At 36.2% G+C, this 23,541-nt stretch overlaps 2 protein-coding genes across 3 annotated transcripts; one reads left to right on the top strand and one right to left on the bottom strand.

Annotated features, from left to right (window-relative positions):
• The first annotated feature begins 4,013 nt into the window (after window positions 1–4,013).
• On the top strand, window positions 4,014–5,372 carry FAP3 (Chalcone-flavanone isomerase family protein). 2 transcript variants are annotated; one of them, XM_079059746.1, is made up of 5 exons: window positions 4,014–4,314; window positions 4,403–4,492; window positions 4,563–4,718; window positions 4,798–5,012; window positions 5,098–5,372. In XM_079059746.1, exons 1-5 carry the CDS (start codon window positions 4,014–4,016, stop codon window positions 5,254–5,256), a joined length of 921 nt encoding a protein of 306 aa, XP_078915872.1. In that variant the 3' UTR covers window positions 5,257–5,372. The 2 variants fall into 2 exon arrangements, with proteins under 2 accessions (XP_078915872.1, XP_078915871.1); XM_079059745.1 differs by having other exon boundaries at window positions 4,391–4,492.
• Window positions 5,277–7,019, bottom strand: LOC145124422 (Protein kinase superfamily protein). Its single transcript, XM_079059747.1, has 5 exons — window positions 6,748–7,019; window positions 6,349–6,687; window positions 6,014–6,271; window positions 5,603–5,736; window positions 5,277–5,511 (listed from the first exon to the last, which is right to left on the bottom strand). The coding sequence occupies exons 1-5, from the start codon at window positions 6,884–6,886 to the stop codon at window positions 5,314–5,316; spliced, it is 1,068 nt and encodes a 355-aa protein (XP_078915873.1). The 5' UTR covers window positions 6,887–7,019; the 3' UTR covers window positions 5,277–5,313.
• Window positions 7,020–23,541: the final 16,522 nt, after the last annotated feature.

Raw genomic sequence — 23,541 nt, 5'->3', positions numbered from 1 at the left:
CAAATAGTCATTTTAAAGGTATGAACTTGAACTATTTGCACCTAATACAGTTTTGAAAACTAAAATGTTTAAGTTGACCAAAACAGTCCGTGAATGGAGTTAAACTTTTCTGATGAAAGCTGTTGGGTGAGTTTAGTTGTGTTCTTGGTGTTTTAACTTGTATTCCCCCCTTTAAAACTTAAGAAAAACATGAAAAGATAGGGGTATGAACTCACCTTGTGTGATTTCAGTGGGTGGATGTTGAAGAAAGGTAGTGTTCAACTCAAGAACACTTAGAAGGTTGCTTGAAGATTCGAAGAACTAACACAAATATGATGAAGTTTGTGTATGCAACCTATGATTTGAGTAGAAAGAGGTGGAATAATCATATGAAGGATAATATTACTTACCAAAAGTAGATGAAGAACTTGAAATTCAGCCTTGAAATCTCGAAATTTAGAGAGAGAAGTGAGAGAGAATGGAGTTTGTTCTTTGGTGAAGAATGAGAGAAATGAGAGAAATGTGAGGAGGGGTAAGGGTTTCCTAGCCTTTGACCAAGAGTGTGGCTGGAAAAATGGTGGGAAACGACAATGAAATGACCAGGTATGGTGGAAGGACAAGGGCTGGTCATTGAGTGGGTATGGGGTGGTTGCTTGTGTCATACACTAAGGCAAAGTCAACACTCCACTTCTAAACCATACACACTATATTTTATTCCTAAGTAAAGATTTCCCTAATAATGTGATTAGATTATGGAAATATGGGGTCTTATATGTCAAAATATAAGTTTGGGTGAAAATCTCGCGTTAAAATCACGAAAAACGGGCTCAAAACGCTAAAAATATTGAAAATCGGGTAAAAGTTGTCAATTTCCGAAATTCAGGGTCGGAGGTTCGGTCCTAGCCACTAGAACAGAAAGTAGATGGGAACCGAGAGTAGGGTTCGGTCTTGAGCAGCTTCGCATCTCGGAACCGAAGGTGTATTCTCGGACCGAAGGTAGCTTTCTCGGACCGAAGGTCAAGTTCGGTTTCTTAGTAGGTTCGATTCAGGAAGGTAGTTTCGGTTCTCAAGAGGTTTCGCTTCCTTAAGGGAGGTTCGGTTCCTAAGAGGGTTCGACTCCTTAAGAGGGTTCGGCTCCTTAAGGCTGTTTTTCGCGTAAATTTCCGTTTTCGAGCGGTTTTCGACTAAATTAAGGGTCGGGATGCCCCGAGTGATTATAAGAAGTTGAGAGAGATTTTGAGAGAGATTTGGGAGAGATTTGACATACTTGGAGAGATTTGGCATACTTAGAGAGATTTGGGAGAGATTTGACATACTTGGAGAGATTTGGCATACTTATAGAGATTTGGGAGAGATTTGACATACTTGGAGAGATTTGGCATACTTAGAGAGATTTGGGAGAGATTTGACATACTTGGAGAGATTTGGCATACTTAGAGAGATTTGGGAGAGATTTGACATACTTGGAGAGATTTGACATACTTGGAGAGATTTGAGAGAGATTTCAGATACTTGGAGAGATTTGGGAGAGATTTCAGATACTTGGAGAGATTTGGGAGAGATTTCAGATACTTGGAGAGATTTGGGAGAGATTTCAGATAGGGAGAGATAGAGTGAAAGAGATTGGGAGAGACTTCTTTTGTGACCTTTTTGAGTGTTTGGCTTTGTAACGCAAGGTCCGTAAACCCCGTTAAGCCATGTTTAAGAGTCTTACACACCCCCGAAGGGTATGTAATAGTGTTTTATCGCTTTGCTACATCACTTACCCCGATTAGGGCTCAAGAATCCTGCACATACGAACTTTCCAAGTGATGACTTCTTATTAAAATAGCGAATTGTACAATAATTACATAACGTAAACCCTAGTATACAAGAGTTAGTAGAGTTGACCGGTTTGACTTGTTGACTTTATTTGACTTTGACTTGACCAGAATTTGACGGTTGTCACAGTTAAAAGACTAGCATTTAGCTTTTGTTTGAACTAGTAAAAAAAATATACAATGCATCTTAATTCTCTCTCTCTCTCTCTCTCTCTTGTTTATCTCTTGAAAGAAAACTTGTTTCTTAATGCTCTCTTGAAGTTCTTATCTTGATATGAACTTAAAGCTTAAGAGTTTAAGAGTTTTACAAGACTAGCATCTTAAATCAAGTTGGATTATTATTGGTGTCTCAAATGTTTATTTATTCTTTTACAACTTCCAAGCCCCCCTGAGGATTCAAAGACTACAAAGGTTGTTATCTTCTTCTTTTTCTTCTTTGTTTGTTTTTTTTCCAAACCATGCAAGAAGATCTTTGGTGGGTTATAAACTAGTTTTATGTTGATCAAAATATTCAAGTCTTCCATTGCTAAATCTCTTGTTTTTTAAACATATTTTGAATAAAAAAAACCCCAACAGAAGGAAGAGTGATCTTAGAATTAGGTTTACCCCCGAATCCAACTTCTTCAGGAAGAAGTCACACATATAATTAAAACTTTAAAAAAGAAAAAGAATGTATTAATCTAAGAACAAACTCAAAACAGGGAAAGAGAAAACACACAATTTGTTATATTAGCCAATAGGTTTAGTTTCGATTCACATCCTCTTTCATTATCTCCGTTTAAGCACCAATCATATTTGGGAAATTAGGAAGTCGGAGGTGTATTAGTGAATCTTCATGTAAAATGAATGCAATTAAATAAGGTTTAATTGTTCAAAACTCAAAAGAAGATTAAAAAGACAAGAACATGTACAGAAGGGAGAAAAACAATTGAGGAATCCACAATCGTCGACCGAAATTGGTGTTCGGCTCCTTGTTCGATGCAACCTCTTTGAGATGTACCACAACTTCCTTCATCACAACTGAAAGGAACACAAAAAAACGAAAACATATCCGACTTAGAACCTGATTGAGACGATGGGGTGGAGAGGTCGATTGGTAGGCAACACAAAATCAATGATGAACAATGAAGAGGAAAATATGTTGTAGACAATACCTACCGGCGATTTGGAGATCCAAAATTAATATGTATAATAATTACCGAGTAATTGACCTTTGATTTGAATAAATTGATACTTAGGGTTGTCTTTCTCTCGAATGAGATGTTCGCTTCTACACCACTTTGTCTGCGACGAAAATTCGAGGGTTTGTTGAACAGACGCACTAGAGGGTAACAACGGTGATGGAATCCGGCGAAAAACCTCCATGAATGAGAGCAAAACGGAACCCGACAGAGATTTGAGGATTAGAATAGTTGGAGAAGGATTCTTCGGTTGATGCAAAATCGTGGAGGAGATAGTCATCCCCAACAAAAATCAGGTGGAGAAAATAAAAGTTCACCATGTACCTAGTAAAAGAAACACACGAAGCACAACTGAAAAGCAAACACGTATCCAGCTGAAAAATGAAGCGAAGGAAACCCAACCGAAATCAAGCCAAGCCAAGAATAACACGGTTGGATACCGACACTGTTCACAATCCGCATGCCCGCATCCACATTTAATATGTATAATAATGTTATATATTGGAAAATTGAATAGTGACCGGAATGTTGTCTTAGTTTATTGTTTATAGGCTCATGAAAAGTCGACTAAATAGGCTGATACGAAGGCCTAACAAAAATCAAAATTTGTGTCCTTGAAAAGTCCACTAATATTAGGCTAAATAACGAATTAGAGTGTCTATAACGTGGCTGTTATTATAGACTTCATTTGTATTGCTGGTGTAATGCCAACGGATTGTTTAATTTTCCAAAAGAATTATCATTGTTTTTCCAACAATAACAAATTGGACTTCTCGTTTCATTTGCAAATTCCAAAGAATATACTTTGTAGATTTTCAAATGTAACCTATATAATTCAATCATCGAAATACAATCTTGAGCAAATTTCAAATTTCTGTTAAAAGCAGATCATTTCCCCTGTTTCTTTTAACAATTACACTATCGTTTGATGACATTTTGTTCTTTTTTTAGGTAGGGCTTAAAGAAAAATCAAAACAAAAATCAGAAAATCATAATCACAAATATCCGATTAAAGTTATCCACATCATGCTTCATGCGTCTGGCCCCAGTGAAGTGGATAGAATCAGAGAGGTTTGAAGTTTGCTTTTTTACTGATTCAAGAACACTCAAAGAGATGATAGTTGCAACAGGAATTGGAGCCTTTCCCAGATCAGTTTCGCTTCTTCCTCTTCCCCATAACAATTTCGGATCCCCACATTCAATTTCAAACCCTAGAAACAGAATCCGTTTTCCAGAAAGAAAATCAAGCAATTTCAATTTCATTTTCTCCCTGTTCATCCCTACCAACCCTCCTTTCTTCTCCATCAAGGCTGCTGGTGCTTCTTCTTCTTCAGGTTTAACTACCCCAATTTCATACTTCGATCATTGTATCTTTCTTCTCCATAAGCTTCTTACTCTGTAAAATCATAGAATTTGTATCAGATTACGCTGAAGAGCCTGCTACGAATGTCAAATTTCCGACATTGTTGAATCTTCCTGGTTGCTCGAGCTCGCTTTCTTTGATCGGAACAGGTTCATGCCCTAATTCTGAGTTTTTGCAAATATTCAACTCTCACTCTCTCTTAAAGCTTAATCTCTCTAGGGTTTCGAGAAAAGGTTTTTGCGATAATCGGAGTTAAGGTGTACGCCGCAGGGCTATACATAAACCCTAAAATCATCGATAAGTTAGACGCATGGAAAGGACGAACATCAGCTCAGATCCAAGACGATTCTTCTTTATTCGACTTAATCTATCAAGGTAAATCACAGTTTTCTTACGTGAACTTTTGTGAAAATCGTAAAATACTTACAGGATTAAGGATTTCCATGAAATGAAGCTCCATTAGAGAAATCGCTACAGATCGTTCTTGTCAGAGACGTCGACGGAAAAACCTTCTGGGACGCCTTGAACGACGCCATTTCGCCCAGAATCAAATCACCAAACGCCATCGATGAAACCGCTCTCTCCGATTTCCGTGATATCTTTCAAAATCGGCCATTGAAGAAAGGAACCTTCATCTTCTTAACCTGGCTCGATTCCTCCAAAATTCTGGTTCGTTTCTACGTCTATTTGATGAAAAATCGCTAATTTGGATTATTATAATCGATCAACTTAAATAAAATGATGTCATGAACAGATTCATCTATCAAACGAAGGGATTCCATCGACTTCAGAAGCTACAATCGAATCAGAAAACGTGACACGATCTCTTTTTGATGTGTTCTTTGGACGTGACCCTGTTTCTCCTTCCTTAAAAGCTTCAATTAGCAATGGCTTAGCTTCACTCCTTATATAAACATGAAAAAAAATTACATATTTATGCTTTCCAAAAAAAGAATAACGAATTTATGATTTATGAACATGTAATTTTATCTGTTTTAATATTTTCTAGCATCTTTACAACTTCAGACATATTTGGTCTTTTAGATGGCTCGGTTTCTAAACACATTAACGCTATATTAAATACATGGTTAATTTCATCCGCATGATAACACTCTAATCTTTCATCAAGAACATATTCTTCTTTCTTGTCTTCAACAACTGTTTTCACCTGTTATAACATCATACTTTGCAATTAATACATCACTCAAAAGTCAAACCCCTATAAAAAAAAGTCAAAGCTTTGACTTTTAAAGACTTACCCATGTCACAAGGCGGGTCCCCTCCTCGATAAATGATTCATCTGTAGGTTTTCTTCCAGTTAAAAGCTCAAGTAAAACAACACCAAAACTATATACATCCCCTTTCGTTGTCGCTCTTCCCGTATCAAAATACTCTGAAAACAAACCATTTATACAGACAGATAAGACTGTGTCTAGCCAATGACTGCGTACAAACTATTTATACAGACAGATAAGACTGTGTCTAGCCAATGATTGCGTTGTTCTAAATCATATTAGATAGATGTTATATATAGAGACAGATGAGACTGTGTCTGTCTAGCCAATGATTATGATTTATAATATGTGGAGACAGATCAGACAGTGTCTAGCTGACGTATGGAACGCTGATAATGACAATAAAGTTTTTATTACAATGTAGTGAGGTCATACCGGGGGCTAAGTAACCAAAAGTACCGGCTACTAAAGTGGACACGTGGGTCTTGTCTTGATCTATCAATGTGGCTAACCCAAAATCAGAAACCCTAGCTTCCATGTTTTCATCCAACAAAATATTGCTTGATTTGATGTCTCTATGAATGATATGAGGGATACAATCATGATGAAGATATGATATTCCCCTTGCAGCACCTAATGCAATCTTGTATCTTGCATCCCAATCTAGAACAATCATCTTCTCCATTGTTCTTCCTGTAATAACGTAAACAGTTTGACTTTTAAAGTCAAAATTATCAAACTTCAAAAGTCAAAACTGTTGAAATTCGTACCATGAAGAACGACGTCCAAGCTTCCATTAGGCATTAACTCGTAGATGAGGAGATTAAAATTGGGGGCGCTGTAATAACCATAAAGAGTAACAATGTTACGATGCTTTATATCTCCCATTGCTTCCAATTCTCTCTCAAATCCTCGATCGTGTTCTGCGGTTTCTTTTCGTAGCTTTTTCACAGCAAAAGACGTTGACTCGTTAATTGTCAATTTGTAAACCATTCCGTAACCTCCGGATCCGATTCGATCCTTGTTGGTGAGTTTCATCGTCTTCTTCAAGAACACATTCGATTTTAGGGTTTTTATCTTAGGTGATCTGAACAGTACCAGCTTTCCACCTGTGAAATTAGGTCAAAATCGAAACAGAAAAAATCAACAGAAACAGAAGAACGACGTACCAGAAAAGGTGTCTTGGATGACGAACTGTTTTTTCTGCCATCGGCAATAGCAGAGGACAGCTATGGTGATCTTTGAGATGATGAAAGCTAATACACAGATGGTGATGTATAAGCCCAGAAACCTAGTGTTAGTAGTCATGGCGTCTTGAAACTTGAAAGAATGGAAAATGAAGATGAATTTGAAGATTGAATTTGAAATTAGTAGTTTCGTACACCAACTGAATGAGTCATGAATGAGACTGAATGAGACTGTGAGATGATGTGTGAGGCAATTAGGCGACTAGCATGTCTTTAAAGGGTCGCTTTACATATCACTTTTCACATGCAGATTAAAATATTTTGTGCACATCAATTTCTTTGACTTTTGTCAATTGTTGCAAATGGTATGTTGTAAAGGAGTGAGACCAGACAAATTAAACTACAGTTCACTGTTTTTAAATAATAAGTATGAAAGGTTCATAGTATTGTCATATTATCATTTGTTATCTTGTATTATTGAAATATAAACCTTTATATTTTATAAAGTTATTCATACTATTTATAAACATCTTAAAGACTTATCAATAGACATGTATTTATTAATTTATTTAACTTACCAGTTATAATAAAATTCACTAATACAAAAAAGGAAAGATAACTTTTATATTTATTTTAAGTGGGCTTTCATAATGCATATCCGGTATTGATTATTTATAAAGTTAAAACAAAATTTTATATAAAATATTTGTTAAAATGTATTCAATGTTAGTGTTATTTTGAAGATAAGATGTCTTTCTATAAAAATATTTCTTTTCCACTATGTATTTACCGGTAACAGTTTTGGGGTGTGCGGGTGGTGCAGTCGCATAGAACCTCAAATTGTAAGAGGCCTTCGATCGAAAATTTCTTTTAATAGTATATTACTAAAATTTTTGAAGACAAAAATAAGAATACATTGATTAGAGTATAGTTGCATGATTCTAATTTCATTCATGTTTAATTAACAATAAAAATCATGTTTATTAATTATATTATTAATACAAAATAGAATTTAAATATCAATATAAATACATTTACATATCCATTGCACTAAAGTCTAAAGCTCAACTTAAATTTTAAAAATACTTTTGGGTTTTAGCTTTTAGGGGCAAATTAAGTATAAGCCAAGAAAAAAGAATATTAGCATTACAAACATATGTTTTACGTCGTTTTCGAGTTTTAGCAAAAGAAAAAAAACGAGTTTTAGCAAAAGAGAAAAAAGAATATGAAAGAAGGTAGAAAGAGAAAAGAAGAGAAAAGAAAGTGTATCAAAATTATATTTTGTGTTTTCGAATTAGAAAAGATGTTTATATATATATATATATATATATATATATATATATATATATATATATATATATATATATATATATATATATATATATTAAACATTTTATTCTTTCCAAAGCCTTCCAAATTGAAATGAAAATTAGGGAAAGTTTTCCTTCCATTTCATTTTTTTTCTGCTTCCTTTACGAAAACTTAAGAACACCAATTTTCCTTTCTTTCTTATTTCTAATTTCCTTTCACTAGAACCATTCAACAACTCAATTTTGTTGCAAAAGTGATTTTGCAGGAATTTCACTGTGATATTTATGATTATTTTATGAAAAATGATTGCAAACCACATATCATTATAACTGTATTTGTCTTTTTTTTTTCCTTTCCATATCATTTGCCAAAGTGTGTCATCCATTTCCCTAAAAAAGAATTATCTAAGGATTTTATATTTATGAACTTATAATTATTCAACATAGATATTGGTAAACAGTACATACATATTTATATTAAACATATTTTAATTTAAATATTTCGTAAAAAATCATAGCTCATATCAAATTCCAATAAGCCTTCATTATTTGCTATATAACAAATTCATAAGAACAGATTTTGATCTTAATTTTTTTTAAAAGGTAACTTCCCTAACCAGGGTTTCGGGTCAACTTTTGCGTAACGACTAATTCTCGTTACAAACATGAGGTTATGCCTCATGTCCTGGAGTCACAACAGACAAACCACCATAACCATAAAGACGGAGTAATACCAGAATTTGAACATCAATCAATTGGATTTGATCTTAATTCATGAAAGCTATTATTTAGAATTTACATTTCAAACAATTACCAAATTCTTTTATTTAAATATTTATTAACTTGTTGTCATTTAAAATAGTCATAGAAAAAAAAAATCTTATCCACTAATATCAGAAAAATAGAATAATTATTTATTATTAAATAAAAACTCAATATTTATGCATATAATATTTTTCTGAACAAAAAACATTTAAAATTAAATAAAGAAAGGAAAGAATAATAGTACAATGCCTACTTTCTACCAAAAACGGAAAGGGGATTGGAGGCATGTGAAAAGCTTCCAGAAAAGGATGTTGGATTGGACGGACACATGTGAAAAGCTTATTGCTTACACACATAGAACAGCTGTTGTTTTTGGTAGAAGTTGGGTGGAAATTTATATTTGCAGCAAGATTCATGGGCTTTTTGGTCAATTAAATATCCACTTAATTCCATCAAGTTCAATTAAAAATAATTGTTATTTTCAACCAATTGAATGGATCAGTTCAATCATTTTATTTAATTAAATAAACTAGATTAGAAGCTGCTGATTTGATATGAAATCGGTTAATCTATTTGAATTTACTTTTTTTTAATAATTTATTTAATTTTAAAAACTAAAAATGAATGAACAAAATACTGAAGTCAAACTAAAGAGTTATATGATGAAGATAGATGATCAATATGAAAGTAAAACTAAAAGTAAATTATAGAAATGGTATTTGTGTTTTCTAAAATCCTATAGGTGTAGTCCACAAGATTGATTTGTTGCAGTTTTAGTCACTATTTTATATTCTTTTTACATCTTTAGTCCTTTAGGCTAACCACTGTTAAGATTGCATCTCACATCAAGGTATTTTGGTCATTTTATATCTCCTTTTTTTTTCCTTCTTCATTATTCATCATGTTACTCGTCTTTGATAACATAAAGGATCAATAACACATAAACACCTAGAATACACACAAAAGTAGCATAACTGATAATAAATTTAGTTCGCACAAAAACACTAGGAACACACATGAATACCTACAACGTTGGGAAAATGCGACAATTTTGGCAATACATGAACTAACTATATAAATACCAATTGCCAACTAGCAATAAATGAACTAAACATACCATGACCATGGGATAAAAGCATGCTAATTGGTAATCCATGAACTAAGAATGTACATATTATAACCAAGACAATTGTTGTGAATTCATAAATTAAACGTAAATATATCACCTAAAAACATACACCTATAATACACATCATTGTAAATGGTCCCTCATACCAACTGATGTATTGGTGTAAACTAGCAAACAAGAATCAATTGCCAACTGACAAACCATGAACTCAGCCTACCATAACTATGACAATTTGCAATAAAATCAAACCACAACAATGGACATTACAATAACAATAACCACTTTATATAACATTTCATTAACCAAAACATCAATAACGCATTTTCATTTAAAAGTTACATAACATAAGACATAGTAAACCCTTAAACCATTGTAAAATTGACCTACAAATCATTAACAAAGTACAATAAACAACCAAGTTAAAATAAAAGTATCAAACATAAGCAATCTTCAAACCTCATTGAGTTTCCACGATTGCATCTTCTTTCCCTTCATCAGAATCGTTACTAATAGAATTACCAAACCACTACCAAAATACCAATACTTTCAGCATTAAAATGACTATTGAGAAATGAGAATAATAGTTTTGGAATTGTCTCATGCTTTAGGAATCTCTAATTTTTCAATAACACACTTAGACAATATGATGTCCCATGTTTTGTGTAAACTCTGATTTCCATGTGTTTGTCTACAAACTTAAACAAAGCAATAACATCTTTGTAATTTCCTATAGCTAGAAGACTAAAGTCCAAATCGCCATGGGGAATCATGAAATGATAGTGAATAAGGCTTCTTTCATTATAACTTAGTTCTTTTATCATCATATAAAGGTTAATTATACATTTAAAAGTCCTCAATGTCAATGACATTAAAACGGTTTACATGACCGTTAATGTATCTTCTACCTAGGAACAAAGTGAACATCCCACGATGATGTATTTTTGTGTTGAAGATGTTATCTTATCCTTACATAAAAATCAAAAAGAAAAAGAAAATAAAAGAAAACCATAGGTGCTCTACAAATAAAGATTCAACGGTGAGAAAAAAAGAATATAAATCATAGTGATGATTAACATCTAAGTCAAAGAATTTACTTTGCATACTCCACGTTATGGTGGTGAAGATGATTGGTACCCGGTGTTTGAAAGCTCAACTGGATGATTACTGATTAGGGATGGTTTGATTGAACTTTATTTTGATTGAAGGTATCAAACATATTCTAAAAATGAGTTAGAAGGGGGAAAGATCATTCTATCCTCATGGGCATAACACATGATGAGGCTTAATGGATGCCATCTAACAGCCATTAGGTCAACAGACGTGTAACGACCCGATTTTCAAAGAAATTTTTTTCATTTTTAATTAACCAAACACATTTCCATAAATCAAGAAATTCCAAAACAATTGTTTCAAATCCATATTCATTACAACTTTATTTTCAAATATCAGAGTGTCCCATAAAATCTCCTGAGAGAGAGTGCACGCCGCGCCATCAAGCTTTGCCCTTGCCCTTGGGTTCAGATGAACCTGAAACAAATCCACAAACTGTAAGCAAATGCTTAGTGAGTCCCCCAAAGCATACCACACACATACACATATCCTGTTAGCTAATCAAAGCTAAGCACATAACACATAAGCCATGCATACATAAAACCTGTAAGAATGTCATGGGCTACCCCACATGGTCTTTACCTAGGACTGCCATGGGCTACCCCACATGGTCTTACATCCAATGTCATGGGCTCCCCCACATGGTCTTTACCTAGGAATGCCATGGGCTACCCCACATGGTCTCATATCCAATGCCACGGGCTCCCCCCGGGGTCTTCCATGCAAAAACACACAACCACATATCATAACAAATCACATATCATATCAAATCACATAATGACCAACACATATAACATAATCACATAATGGGCCGGCCTTGGTGCCTTAGACCTATGGGTATGGTGAGAAGACTCACCTCACAAAGGCTGAACTGGCGAACTGAAAACAGATATATCCCACGCTGCTCCTCCCAAACTTCCTATATTCAATGAGTAAATAACTCAACATGAACCCATAAATACCCCCAGGGTCAACCCTGGTCAAAGTCAAGGTCTATAGTCAAGGTTAACAGTCCATATTGACCTTGACTCGTCGAGTACAATCAGTCACTCGTTGGGTTCCCTGCTTACTCATCGACTCGCCGAGTGACTCGTCGAGTTCCTTGATGTTCACGACCATAAACTACCAATCGTACACCCCTGACCGTGAACCCATGGCCGTGAACCCTTGGTCGTGAACCCTTGGTCGTGAACCCATGGCCGTGAACCCTTGGCCGTGAATGAGAAAACCCTCTCGACTCGCAAAGTCACCAGAGGGACTCGACGAGTTCTCACATCTTCGGTTCTTTCCAGTGGGATTTAAGGTTTCAAACTTCAGATCCATACTTTCCTAGTGAAGATGTCATGTAAATTTGCAAACTTTACGTGCATGCATAGCCTCACATGGCCATAACACCAAAAATAACCTTCAAACAAGGTTTTAATGCATGGAGAGGGGATAAGCTTATAAAAAGGTGTGACTTTATGATATTTGGGACCTAAGAAAGTCCAGATCTGGAACCATATCCTTGTGGTAGGTCCAGATCTAAGCTTGCTTCCATTTCCTCAACGTTGGTCACAACTCTCAAATAGAATCTAGGCTTAAGGTAACAGATTCATACCTTAATACAATGCCCAAGACGAACTAGATGCTAGATCTAGTGTTTTCCCCTTGATACTTCTTCTTCAAGCTTGGAATTCCTTCCACAACCCCAAGATTTAAGCTCCTAAAGCTCTTACTTCACACACCCAAGTGTTTGCGGCCGTAAACGATCTCTTATGATGCTAAGGGAGGCTACAAAGGCATATAATGTCGTTTATATAGGGGGCAAACCCCAAAATTTAGGGTTTTCTTTAAGCAGCTCGGACTCGCCGAGTCAGTCCCGTCCCGCGTTCCATGATACCACGACCCTAATCGACGAGTTGATCTCCCAACTCGCCGAGTCCATGCATAAAACCTTTCCAAATTAAACCACGTGTTACAAGACGAAGGTGTAACATAGAAATGAAATAAGGAACAAAAGTGCAACAAATCAAAATCATGGACAAAACCTACATAAACTAGGAGATCATAAGGAGTATTTATGTAATTTAATAGAAACAAAAAGTAAACGTCAAGTGGGCATTACTTGACGGTTTGAAATTTAGAATGTCATTTCTAAAATTGCAATCGCTTTCAAAAAAAACTTTACCGTCCAAAAAATAAGTTATAACTCCATAATATAATACTCCCTTCGTCCGTTCCAAAATTATTGTCCACAGACAAAAAACACACGAATTAAGAAAAGCAATCATTAGTTTTGTCTTTTTGAATAAAATGACCCTCTTGTCCTTGTCTAAAAACAATGGGAAATGTGCATTTGTAATTATTCAAGTTTATTTTATTAAATGTTAGGGGTAATATGGTAAAAATGTATATCTACTTTTAGTAGTGGACAATATTTTTGGGACAAACTAAAATAGTAAGTTGGACAATAATTTTGGGATGGAGGGAGTGATTCTTACGATAATTTATTATAAACCATCTTAATTATTTTAAATATATGATAAGACAAATATATATTCAAACTTTTTTCATAGTATGCTTAAAAGAAAAAGAAGAAAGCTGGCAATTTCGGGCTTACTGGTTGATGGTTCTTGGGTTGTTGATCCTCTAATGTTAAGGATCAATTTTTTCGGTTCTATAAAGAAAAATCTAAAGTTTTTTCGGGTGTTTTTTCCCCTCATCCAAACTCTCGGATCAGACAACTCTCCTCGGGCTTTAAGGAGATGTTGCTTGCGAGGTTCACTGAAGATGAAATTTGTGCTGCTATCTGGTCATGTGGTAGTGATAGGGCTCCTGCCCTGATGATTTTTCTTTTTGATTTATAAAAATGTTTTGGGATCTCATGAAGTCCGACATATGTAACTTTGTTGATGAATTCTTTGACACGACCATGATCCCAAATGGATGCAACTCATCTTTCATCACTTTAATCCCAAAAGGAGATAGTCCTTTGAACTGCAAAGATTATGTACCGATCAGTTTAATTGGTGTGCAATATAAAATTATTGCAAAGCTTCTTGCAAATAGATTGACATTGGTGATTGATGATCTTGTGAATCCTGTGCAGTCTGCTTTTGTTAAAGGCAGACAGATCCTTGATGGTTCATTGATGGTGAACGAGATTATTCAGTGGTATAAAAGAAAAAAGAAGAACTTAATGATCCTTAAAGTGGATTTTGATAAGGCATACGATTCAGTGAGTTTGGAGTATTTATATCAGATTATGTCTTTCATGGGGTTTGATCATAAATGGATTCAATGGATTAAAGTTCGTTTGGTGTCGTCTTGTACCTCAATTCTTATCAATGGAAGCCCCACAAAGGAGTTCTCCCCTCAGAGAGCCTTCGTCAAGGTGAACCTTTATCCCGCTTCCTTTTTATTCTCGTCATGAAAGGTCTGCATGTGGCGATAAAGGATGCTGTGAGCCAAGTTTTTTTCGGGGTGCATTGATTGGAGATGGAGGTTTTGTTATGTCTCACATTTTCTATGCTGACGACGCATTGTTCTTGGGAGAGTGGGATGAACAAAATATTACAAATATGGTTACTATTCTCAATTGTTTTTATTTGGTGTCAGGTCTTAAATTGAATCTCCAGAAATCTAACCTTATTGGGATTGGTCTTTCTTTTTAACAAGTGGAAGGGATGGCTGTTACCACCGGATGTGCGCATGCAAGTCTACCTTTTTTTTTTACCTTGGGTTACTAGTAGGTGCAAACATGAATCGTGTTGATAATTGGAATAAAGTCCTTAAAAAAATTTGATAAGTGTTTGTCAAACTGGAAGGTGAACTTGATTCCTGTGGGTGGAAGGCTTACATTAATAAAGTCCATCCTTAATAACATTGGGATTTATTACATGTCTGTGTTTAAAATGCCGAATATTGTGAATTCTTATCTTGAGTCTCTACGTTCATATTTTTTTGGGGTGTTAGTAGTATGAGAGAAAGATACATTGGGTTACATGGAACCAAGTGTTAAATTCTAAGGATAGAGGTGGACTGGATATTGGAAGTTTTAAAGCTTTTAATTTGGCTTTGCTCTTAAAGTGGAGATGGCGTTTCTACAATGAAAACCACGATCTTTGGGTTAAGGTGATCCATAACATTCATGGAATGCATGGCGGGTTAGGTGAGTCTTCTTCAAAACCAAGAGGAGGAGGGTTTGGGCTAATCTTGTAAAGCTTTATGATAAGCTTGATTCTCTTCATATTATTTTGCACTCTTTTTTTATTAGAAAAGTTGGTAACAGAAGAAATACTCGTTTTTGGAAGGACATCTGGATTGATAACAGAAGAAAAGTTGGTAACAGAAGAAATGCATGGCGGGTTAGGTGAGTCTTCTTCAAAACCAAGAGGAGGAGGGTTTGGGCTAATCTTGTAAAGCTTTATGATAAGCTTGATTCTCTTCATATTATTTTGCACTCTTTTTTTATTAGAAAAGTTGGTAACAGAAGAAATACTCGTTTTTGGAAGGACATCTGGATTGATAATGTGAGGCTTTCTTCTCGTTTTACATGACTTTTTGCGTTGAAGGAGGATAAAGATTGTTCGGTGGTAGATAGATGGAATGCAAGTGGTTGGGTTTGGAGATGGAGTCGCCAATTACGTGATGGTGGAAGCATGACCTCTCAGTTTTCGGCCTTGACTAGAGTTCTTTCTCATGTTATGTGTGTCGACCAGGCAGATAGTTGGGAGTGGGGTGTTGATCCAAATGAAGGCTTTACTGTTAATAACACTAGAAAATATATTGATTCCATTTTATTGCAGGAATGCATGATTCAGTCGCGATGGTGTAGGCTAGTTCCTATCAAAGTTAATATTCATCTTTGGAGAACTATTCTGAATAGACTTCCCACTCGTTATAATTTAGCTTACAGGGGTGTAGACATGATTTTTTTTGCTTTGTCATTTATGCTCTACTCAGATTGAAGTATGTAGTGATGTGTTTGTTAGTTGTGATGTGGCAAAGGAAATTTGGAATAAAGTGTTTAAGTGGCTTCATCTCCCTTTTCCTTTGTTTGCAAATTTTGTAGAGATATTGGAATGGATGGATGCCATTCCTTCTAATCCGTCAAAAAGAAGAAAGCTTGAAGTTATTATTAACACCTCAATCTGGGTTATTTGAGCTTACAGGAACAGTGAGGTGTTCAAGACGTACAACATGCAAAAAATTCATATTTTTGAAAACATGGTCATTCATTCTTTTAATTGGTTTTCTAGTAGAAATAGCAAAAGCAGCATATCTTGGACCTAGTGGTTGCAAAACCCTCCATTTTTATATGACTCTTTGTAATTGGTTTTTGATTTCTAACTTTTGCTAGTTTTTCTTTATAAAAATGTGGTTGTTCAATATATATATATATATATATATATATATATATATATATATATATATATATATATATATATATATATATATATATATATATATATATTATATGATAATAAAAATAAATTCAGATTTAGATTTATACCTATTTTTAACTATTAATGACTAATCAAATATATGATAATGTCATTTCTTAACGACTTATTATGGTAATTAATTTTTCGGTTTGTTCACATCTGGGTAACTATTTTTTTTTGTACACATCTAAGTAACAAACTTTTTGGAAACGTTCACATATGACCATTATGACCGACTGTAGCAGGTTACATCCGGTCATAATGGTCATATGTGAACACTTTCAACAAGTTAGTTACCTAGATGTGTACAAAAAAAGAAGTTACCTAAATATGAACAAAATGAAAAGGTAAGAGTAAATTACACGAATTGTGCTTGTGGTTTGGGGTAATTTGCACGTTTGATCCCTAACTTATGTTTTTAACTTGGATAGTCCTTACTGTTTATTTTTGTTGCGTGCATGGTCCTGTCTTACCTAAAAAGACTATTGTGCCCTTATTAATTTATTTTTTAATTAATTTTCTTATTTATGTATTTATTTTTTATATATTTAAAAAAATTAATTGACCCCACATATCTGTATCTACTCAACCTAAACTTGAAACCACATTTGAGAAATTTAATCTGGGTCCCACCAATCACCATCCCATCTCTCATCCTCCTCAACTTCTATTTCCTTTCCATCTTTAGTGGCATCGACGTCTTCACCATCCCTTCTTTTTTCGGTCCTTCAACTTCGGCGAATCAACACCACAACCCACTGTCTCTTCATCAAAATTTCCACTGCCACAACCAAATGCATCACAATCCTTGCAGGAAAAGAAAATCAATACCAAAAAGACATATAAATTGAAAACCATAACTTGAAATGCAAATCAAAACCTAAAACTCTATTATCAACATTCTAAGCTTTAACTCATCAAACGGTGTGTTTGTATATTATTATAACATCGTGTTTTGACGTACTTTCATCTTTGACACTTATATTGAGATTTATTGCATTTTGGTCCTTGTAATGTAAGAATTTTGGATGAGAGGGACTGTTTGTGCCACTTTGGATTTTCTGGGGTGGAGTCACGTACGTTGGGGGTACGCTTTGTGTACGCATGACATACACGGTGAAGTTCCAAACCCTAATCTTTAGGGTTTGAACCCTATTTATTATATACATATATTAAAAGTCCTAGCGTTTGTGAACAATGTCTTTTGTGCATTTCATAATTTCGCATTACACTTTTTGAAGTTTAGAGTTTGACCACATTAGTTTATATACTATGAATAACAATTAACAATTTTAGACTTCTAACACTAACAATTAACCGTTTTATAATTTCACCACTAACAGTAAACATTTTTATACTTTCAACATAATACTTCGTCCATATTGACATAAGTTTCTCCATGTTCTCCATAAGTTTCTCCAAATTCTCCATAACAATTAACAACAACTTTGGCTCCTTCCATCAGCCTCCATCCTTTCAAATAACCTTGCAACCCTAATCCACCTTGTGAAACATTTCTAAGCTTGTGTGTGTGTGTGTGTGTTTTATGCCTTTGAAGAAGATGGAAGGAAGTAGAGACCATCTTGAAGGAGTGAAACACTTTAGATCCAGAAACACACCCTCATTTGGCATCACTTGGAGGTATAAAGTTCTGAACTTGGTGAAGTTTCATTTAGATCTTATTTAGGCTTGGTTTTAGGTTCTTTTTGTCCTAAATGTGGTGTTTCATGAGAATAGCATTTTCTTGACCCAATAAGTCGTCCTTTCAGACCTTTAGAAGGGTCTTGAGTCATAAAATGGGGTCTTAATGGTTGGTTTTGCTCCATGCATTCTTTAGAAGGACTTAATGTGTTAAGATATTGAGTTAATCACTTAATGTACATGCAAAGTCATAAAGTTGGAAACTTTATGACTCTTGAGGATGATTTGACCTTGGATCTGGAAATTTGACATAAGAGCTTAAGGCATTAAGCTCTTAATGAGCTTTTGGGAAGACTGGGCGTATGCCCTGCGTAATCTAAGTACGCGGCACGTACGTGGTTAACCACCCCGATGGTGGTCAATGCTCGAGTACGCCCCACGTACCTTAGGAGTAAGCCCCACGTACGCACTCTATGTTGACTTAGCTGGGTTGACTCAATTGACTTTGAATTTAACCAAGTTTGACTAAGAGGTATTTTCGGTATTTTGAATGGTGTTTGAGAATTGGTCATTTGGATGAATAAGTGTCGGTTAGAGCTGAGATTCAGAGTTGGGACTTAATCAACTATTGTTCAAACTGTGAGGTGAGCTTTCTTCACTGTACTTACAGGTCGAAGGAACCAAGGTTGGCCCTTTGGATTGATATCCTGGTTTACCGTATGTTGTTGTGCTGTAGTGATCTGTTAGATCGGTATCCTGGCTTATGGGATGTTAGCATGCGGTAGTGATCTGTAGATATACTTGTTTGTCTGTTGACTGGTTATATGTTTATCTGTTATGTATATGTCGACATGTTATGTGTGGTTCGGTTGAGGCGGTCCTACTTTGTGCTGAAGGCCAAGATACCCGGGGCGGTCCGGATAGACTGTAGGCCTTGCGAGGCGGTCCAGTCAGGCCCAAGGCCCGTCGAGCGGTCCGGATAGGCTGTAGGCCCTACGAGGCGGTCCAGTCAGGCCGAAGGCCCGGCGAGCGATCTGGATAGGTTGTAGGCCCTGCGAGGCGGTCCAGTCATGCCGAAGGCTCGGGAGTAGCCTAGATAGATTGTAAGACCTGAGAGGCGGTCCAATCAGGTAGAAGGCTCAGTTATGCATGTTGTATGTAGTGGTACTTTGGGGTAACTCACTAAACTTTGGCTTACAGTTTTTAGGTGTTTTTTAAGGTACTTCTGATGATCGCGGAAAGGCGGAGGTGTGACCATATACATCCTCTGTTTTTGGCTTATGATTTTGGGATGCTCTGATATGGACAAAAAATTTGGAAACAATGATTTTGTAAACATTTTATGACTATGAGTTGTTTTTAAAAGTTTAAATTTGTTGGTATTTTTGGGATGTTACAAGTTGGTATCAAAGCCTTGGTTTGAGTGAATTGGAGGAACACCCGTTTGAATCCAGTCTCAAACTAAGGAAAATACAAAGGTTTTAAAAATGATTTGTTTAAAAAATTGTTTTCAAAATTAATCAAGAGAGGATGTGATGTGTACGATCAGTCGGAGCCAGTAAGTAGACCCAAATTACCACACTGTTATTTGATATTGTGATATGTTAGAACAACATGCTAGTGATAGGCTAGGAATCTTTAGGAATCACACGATAGAATTGCCTGATTATATGATGCCTGATAGCTTAGGGTTCTCCTTATATGAAATTGACATCATTATTGTAGTTGCTTAGTGTATGCATAAAAAATTATACATAACTAAGATTTTATAGCCTGAGAATGTTTGATTTAGACTTATTTCATGTTCCTTGTTTGGTTGTGGGCATAGGGCAGAATCAAGTATTCGACTGTCTATAGGATCCAATGTTATGTATGATTAGCATACATGAGTGCTGCAGGGTTGGTGGAAGTTTCATGGATGAGTTATGTGGGGTCAACCGACCGGTCGAGGAATGTCTAGCATTTCTCTAGGAAGTGTTGTTAGGGTGGTTGTGATGATCCTCTAATACAAATGCGCGTAGGTGCAGAAGGTAGTATGGGCCTGTACTACTGGAAGCACAAGACCCATGTAACATCCATAAAAATCATGCCAAATTTGAACTTTTAAAAATATTCCAAAACCATTAATTATTACAAAAGATGTTTCCAAAATAGTTAAGTGTCAAAATATCCCAGAATCAAATCATAAACAACAGGACGTGTATGATCATGCCTTCGCCTTCCCATGATCATCAGAAGTACCTGAAACAAAATCAACAGCTGTAAGCCCGAAGCTTAGTGAGTTTCCCTAAAATACCCATACGCACATCAACATACATATAACACAAACAACATACTATGGGTCCAATCAACCATCGGGTTGGAATACCCCAGGCCCTCAACCATTGGGTTGGAATGCCACTCATACTATAGGTCCAGTCATCCTCGGGATGGAATACCCCAGGCCCACAACCATGGGGTTGGAATGCCCTCATACTACGAGTCCAATCATCCTCGGGATGGAATACTCATGGCCCACAACCATCGAGTTGGAATGCCCAGGTCTGTTGGCTCTCGCACAAAGCAGAGGAGCCTCAACCACTAATCAACATGTGCACATATATCAGATAATCTCATAGCATTCTATAGACATACAAACCGATCTAACCGATCATACTAGCATAACATCATCCTATCTAACATGATACTGATCTACAGATCATAGCAACATAATACCATACTATCTACTGGGATGCTAATCTAACAACTCATACTAGCATAACATACCAGAGTAACAATCAAAAGGGCCGACCTTGGTGCCTTAGAACCTTGAGCATAGTGAGGAAAACTCACCTCACAACTATCGAACTGAAATGATAAGCTTAAATTCTCGAACCACCGTCACTAACTCCACCACCTATATTTACCATAAGACCATTTCCATAAATTTCCAAATTACCAAAATACCCCCAGAGGTCAACTGGTCAATCATTGGTCAAAGTCAAAGTCAACAGTCCATGTTGACCCAACTCGCCGAGTGCAACTAGCAACTCGTCGAGTTCCTTAAGGGTTCAAAAGGTCATAAAACCCTCACTGACTCGACGAGTTTACCACCAACTCGTCGAGTCTATGCGTAATCTGAAGTCGAGGAAACCCTAACTGGCTCGTCGAGCCACCCTACTGACTCGCCAAGTCCATGCAAAAACCTTCAAGGCCAATCTTCATCGGACTCACCGTGTTGGCCATGCAACTTGTCGAGTCTCTTCAGTCCGTTCTCCATTCAGATGCCTATAAGCCACCCCAAAGCTCCATTTTGCAGATATGAGTTCCTAGAGCATACTTCCTATGTAAAGTTGCAAACTTTACGTACATGCAAGGTGTAAATGGCCAAAATCAAGCTAGAGAAGAGGTTCTAAGTGAGGATAAGGCATTATTTTGCTAAAGGCTGAAACTTTATGACCATATGAACCAAGATGAGTCTAGATCTGAAGATGCAACTTCAGATCATGATCATTACCCAAAATGAAACACCAAACAAGCTAAAATGGCCCTAATCTTAACATAAAGAGATCTAAGTATGAAAGGGTCAAGTTACATGCTTTTTACCTCAAGCTAGCTCCCAAAACGATGTAGATGGCAGATCCACTTCCTCTTCTTCAATCCAAGCCTCTAGATCTTTGAGTTCTCTTAATGAAAGCACCACAACACACTTTAGTTCCTCACACACTCAAGAATGGAGTCTAGATCGATTAGGGTTTCCTTTTAGCCGTCAACAAGTGATAAGGGGGCTTAAAGGAGGGACTTAAGGTCCTTTAAATAGGGTGCAAACCCTGAAATTAGGGTTTTCTCATTCCAGCTCCAACTCGTCGAGTCTGTCCTCCGACTCGTCGAGTCGGTCACTTAAGACCCGTGAACAAAACCGTGCCTACTTGACGAGTCAGGGCATCCAACTCGTCGATTCGACCTTTTCAATGGAAATATAAGACTGAAAGTTTGTACCTGAGAGTCGGGGTGCTACAATTCTCCCCCACTTGAACTAGACTTCGTCCTCGAAGTCTGCTGCGGTGAACAACTCCGGATAATGCTCCCGCATCTCGGCCTCCGACTACCAAGTCCACTCATATCCCCTCCGGTGCTCCCATTGTACCTTTACCAAAGGTACTTCCTTGTTTTGTAGAACCTTCACTTTCCGTTCCAGAACGGCTACCGGCCTCTCTACATAATTCAGGCGCTCATCGACCTAAATATCATCTAATGACACGACCGCCTCCTCATCCAGAACACACTTCCGTAACTGTGAAGCGTGGAAAGTGTTGGATAAGGTGTCTAATTCCATAACTATTTCTTGTATGTACTTGACCCGGTTGGCATGGTCCATTTGGGTTGCATGGCATTGCAACACTTGGATAGACTAAATGAGAGAAAGGGCACTTAAGGATTATTAATATATTATAAGTTCTAATATATTAATAATATTATTTAATTAGTATTGATCAAAGAATTAATTTGGAATTAATTAAGTGATCAAAAGGAGACTAATTAAATATATGGGGTTGATTGTGTAAATCATCTATTCTTTTATAGTGGGCTAATGATCCATGGTTTATTGAATTGGGCTAAAACCCATAAGGTGCTCCATGGATAGTCCATGGAGGTTATAAACCCATGGATCATGGAATATGGAAAGCCATGTCAATTAGGGTTTACATGTTGTAACCCTACTTGTGACACAACTATAAAAGGACCCCATGACTAGCAATATCGGGACTACTAAGGGAAGAACTAGAGGGCTAGCCAATTTTGAGTGTTGTGAACTTCTCTCAAGGTTATTCCAAGTGTTGTGGTGTTGTGTGAGACATTTGAGGCATCACACTTGAGGTACGAGGCTCACAAGGTTCTCAAGGAATCCAAGCAACAAAAGGTATGTTCTTCTACTAGTGTTTTATGATTCAAGTACCTCTTAACATGCTAGTTAGGAAGTAAACCTTGGAAAATTATTATTTGAATGTATCTTAGAGAAAACATAGATCCAAGGTTTCTAGGGTTGCATGTACACCATAAGAGTGTTAGAATGCTCAAAACCCTTCAGTGGTATCAGAGCCTAGGCTTGTTTTCTTGATACTTGATGCAAACTTGTTCTTCCAAAACCTAAATCTGCCCAGACTGGAAAACTCGATGAGTTCTGGCCAAAAACTCGCCGAGTTCATGAGTTAATACATGAACTCGACGAGTTTGTTAGAGAACTCAACGAGTTTGTCTTCCAGTTTGCAGTTTTTCGAGTTTGGCTGCTGGAAATGGACTAGAAACATTACCATAAATTGTTTTGGTCTTATAAAACTTGTTTTAGATGGTGTAATGTTTATGCTAATCCATTTTCAATGGCTATTATCAAAATTTCAAGTTTTGTATGGTT

This window comes from Lactuca virosa, chromosome 7 (assembly GCF_052849685.1).
Source record: "Lactuca virosa cultivar CGN04683 chromosome 7, Lactuca_virosa_CGN04683_v6, whole genome shotgun sequence".
NCBI lineage: Eukaryota > Viridiplantae > Streptophyta > Magnoliopsida > Asterales > Asteraceae > Lactuca > Lactuca virosa.
Note: the sequence above shows the minus strand (reverse complement) of the source record. Positions and strands in the feature narration are given on the sequence as shown.

Excerpts from the sequence above, each read along its gene's own strand:
- FAP3 (XM_079059745.1), top strand. The coding sequence starts at position 4,014 with ATGCGTCTGGCCCCAGTGAAGTGGATAGAATCAGAGAGGTTTGAAGTT. Across the intron at positions 4,493-4,562 it reads GCTTTCTTTGATCGGAACAG|GGTTTCGAGAAAAGGTTTTT; the intron begins GTTCATGCCCTA and ends TAATCTCTCTAG. Across the intron at positions 4,719-4,797 it reads ATTCGACTTAATCTATCAAG|CTCCATTAGAGAAATCGCTA; the intron begins GTAAATCACAGT and ends CATGAAATGAAG.
- LOC145124422 (XM_079059747.1), bottom strand. The coding sequence starts at position 6,886 with ATGACTACTAACACTAGGTTTCTGGGCTTATACATCACCATCTGTGTA. Across the intron at positions 6,272-6,348 it reads CTTGGACGTCGTTCTTCATG|GAAGAACAATGGAGAAGATG; the intron begins GTACGAATTTCA and ends ACGTTATTACAG. Across the intron at positions 5,512-5,602 it reads GGACCCGCCTTGTGACATGG|GTGAAAACAGTTGTTGAAGA; the intron begins GTAAGTCTTTAA and ends ATGTTATAACAG.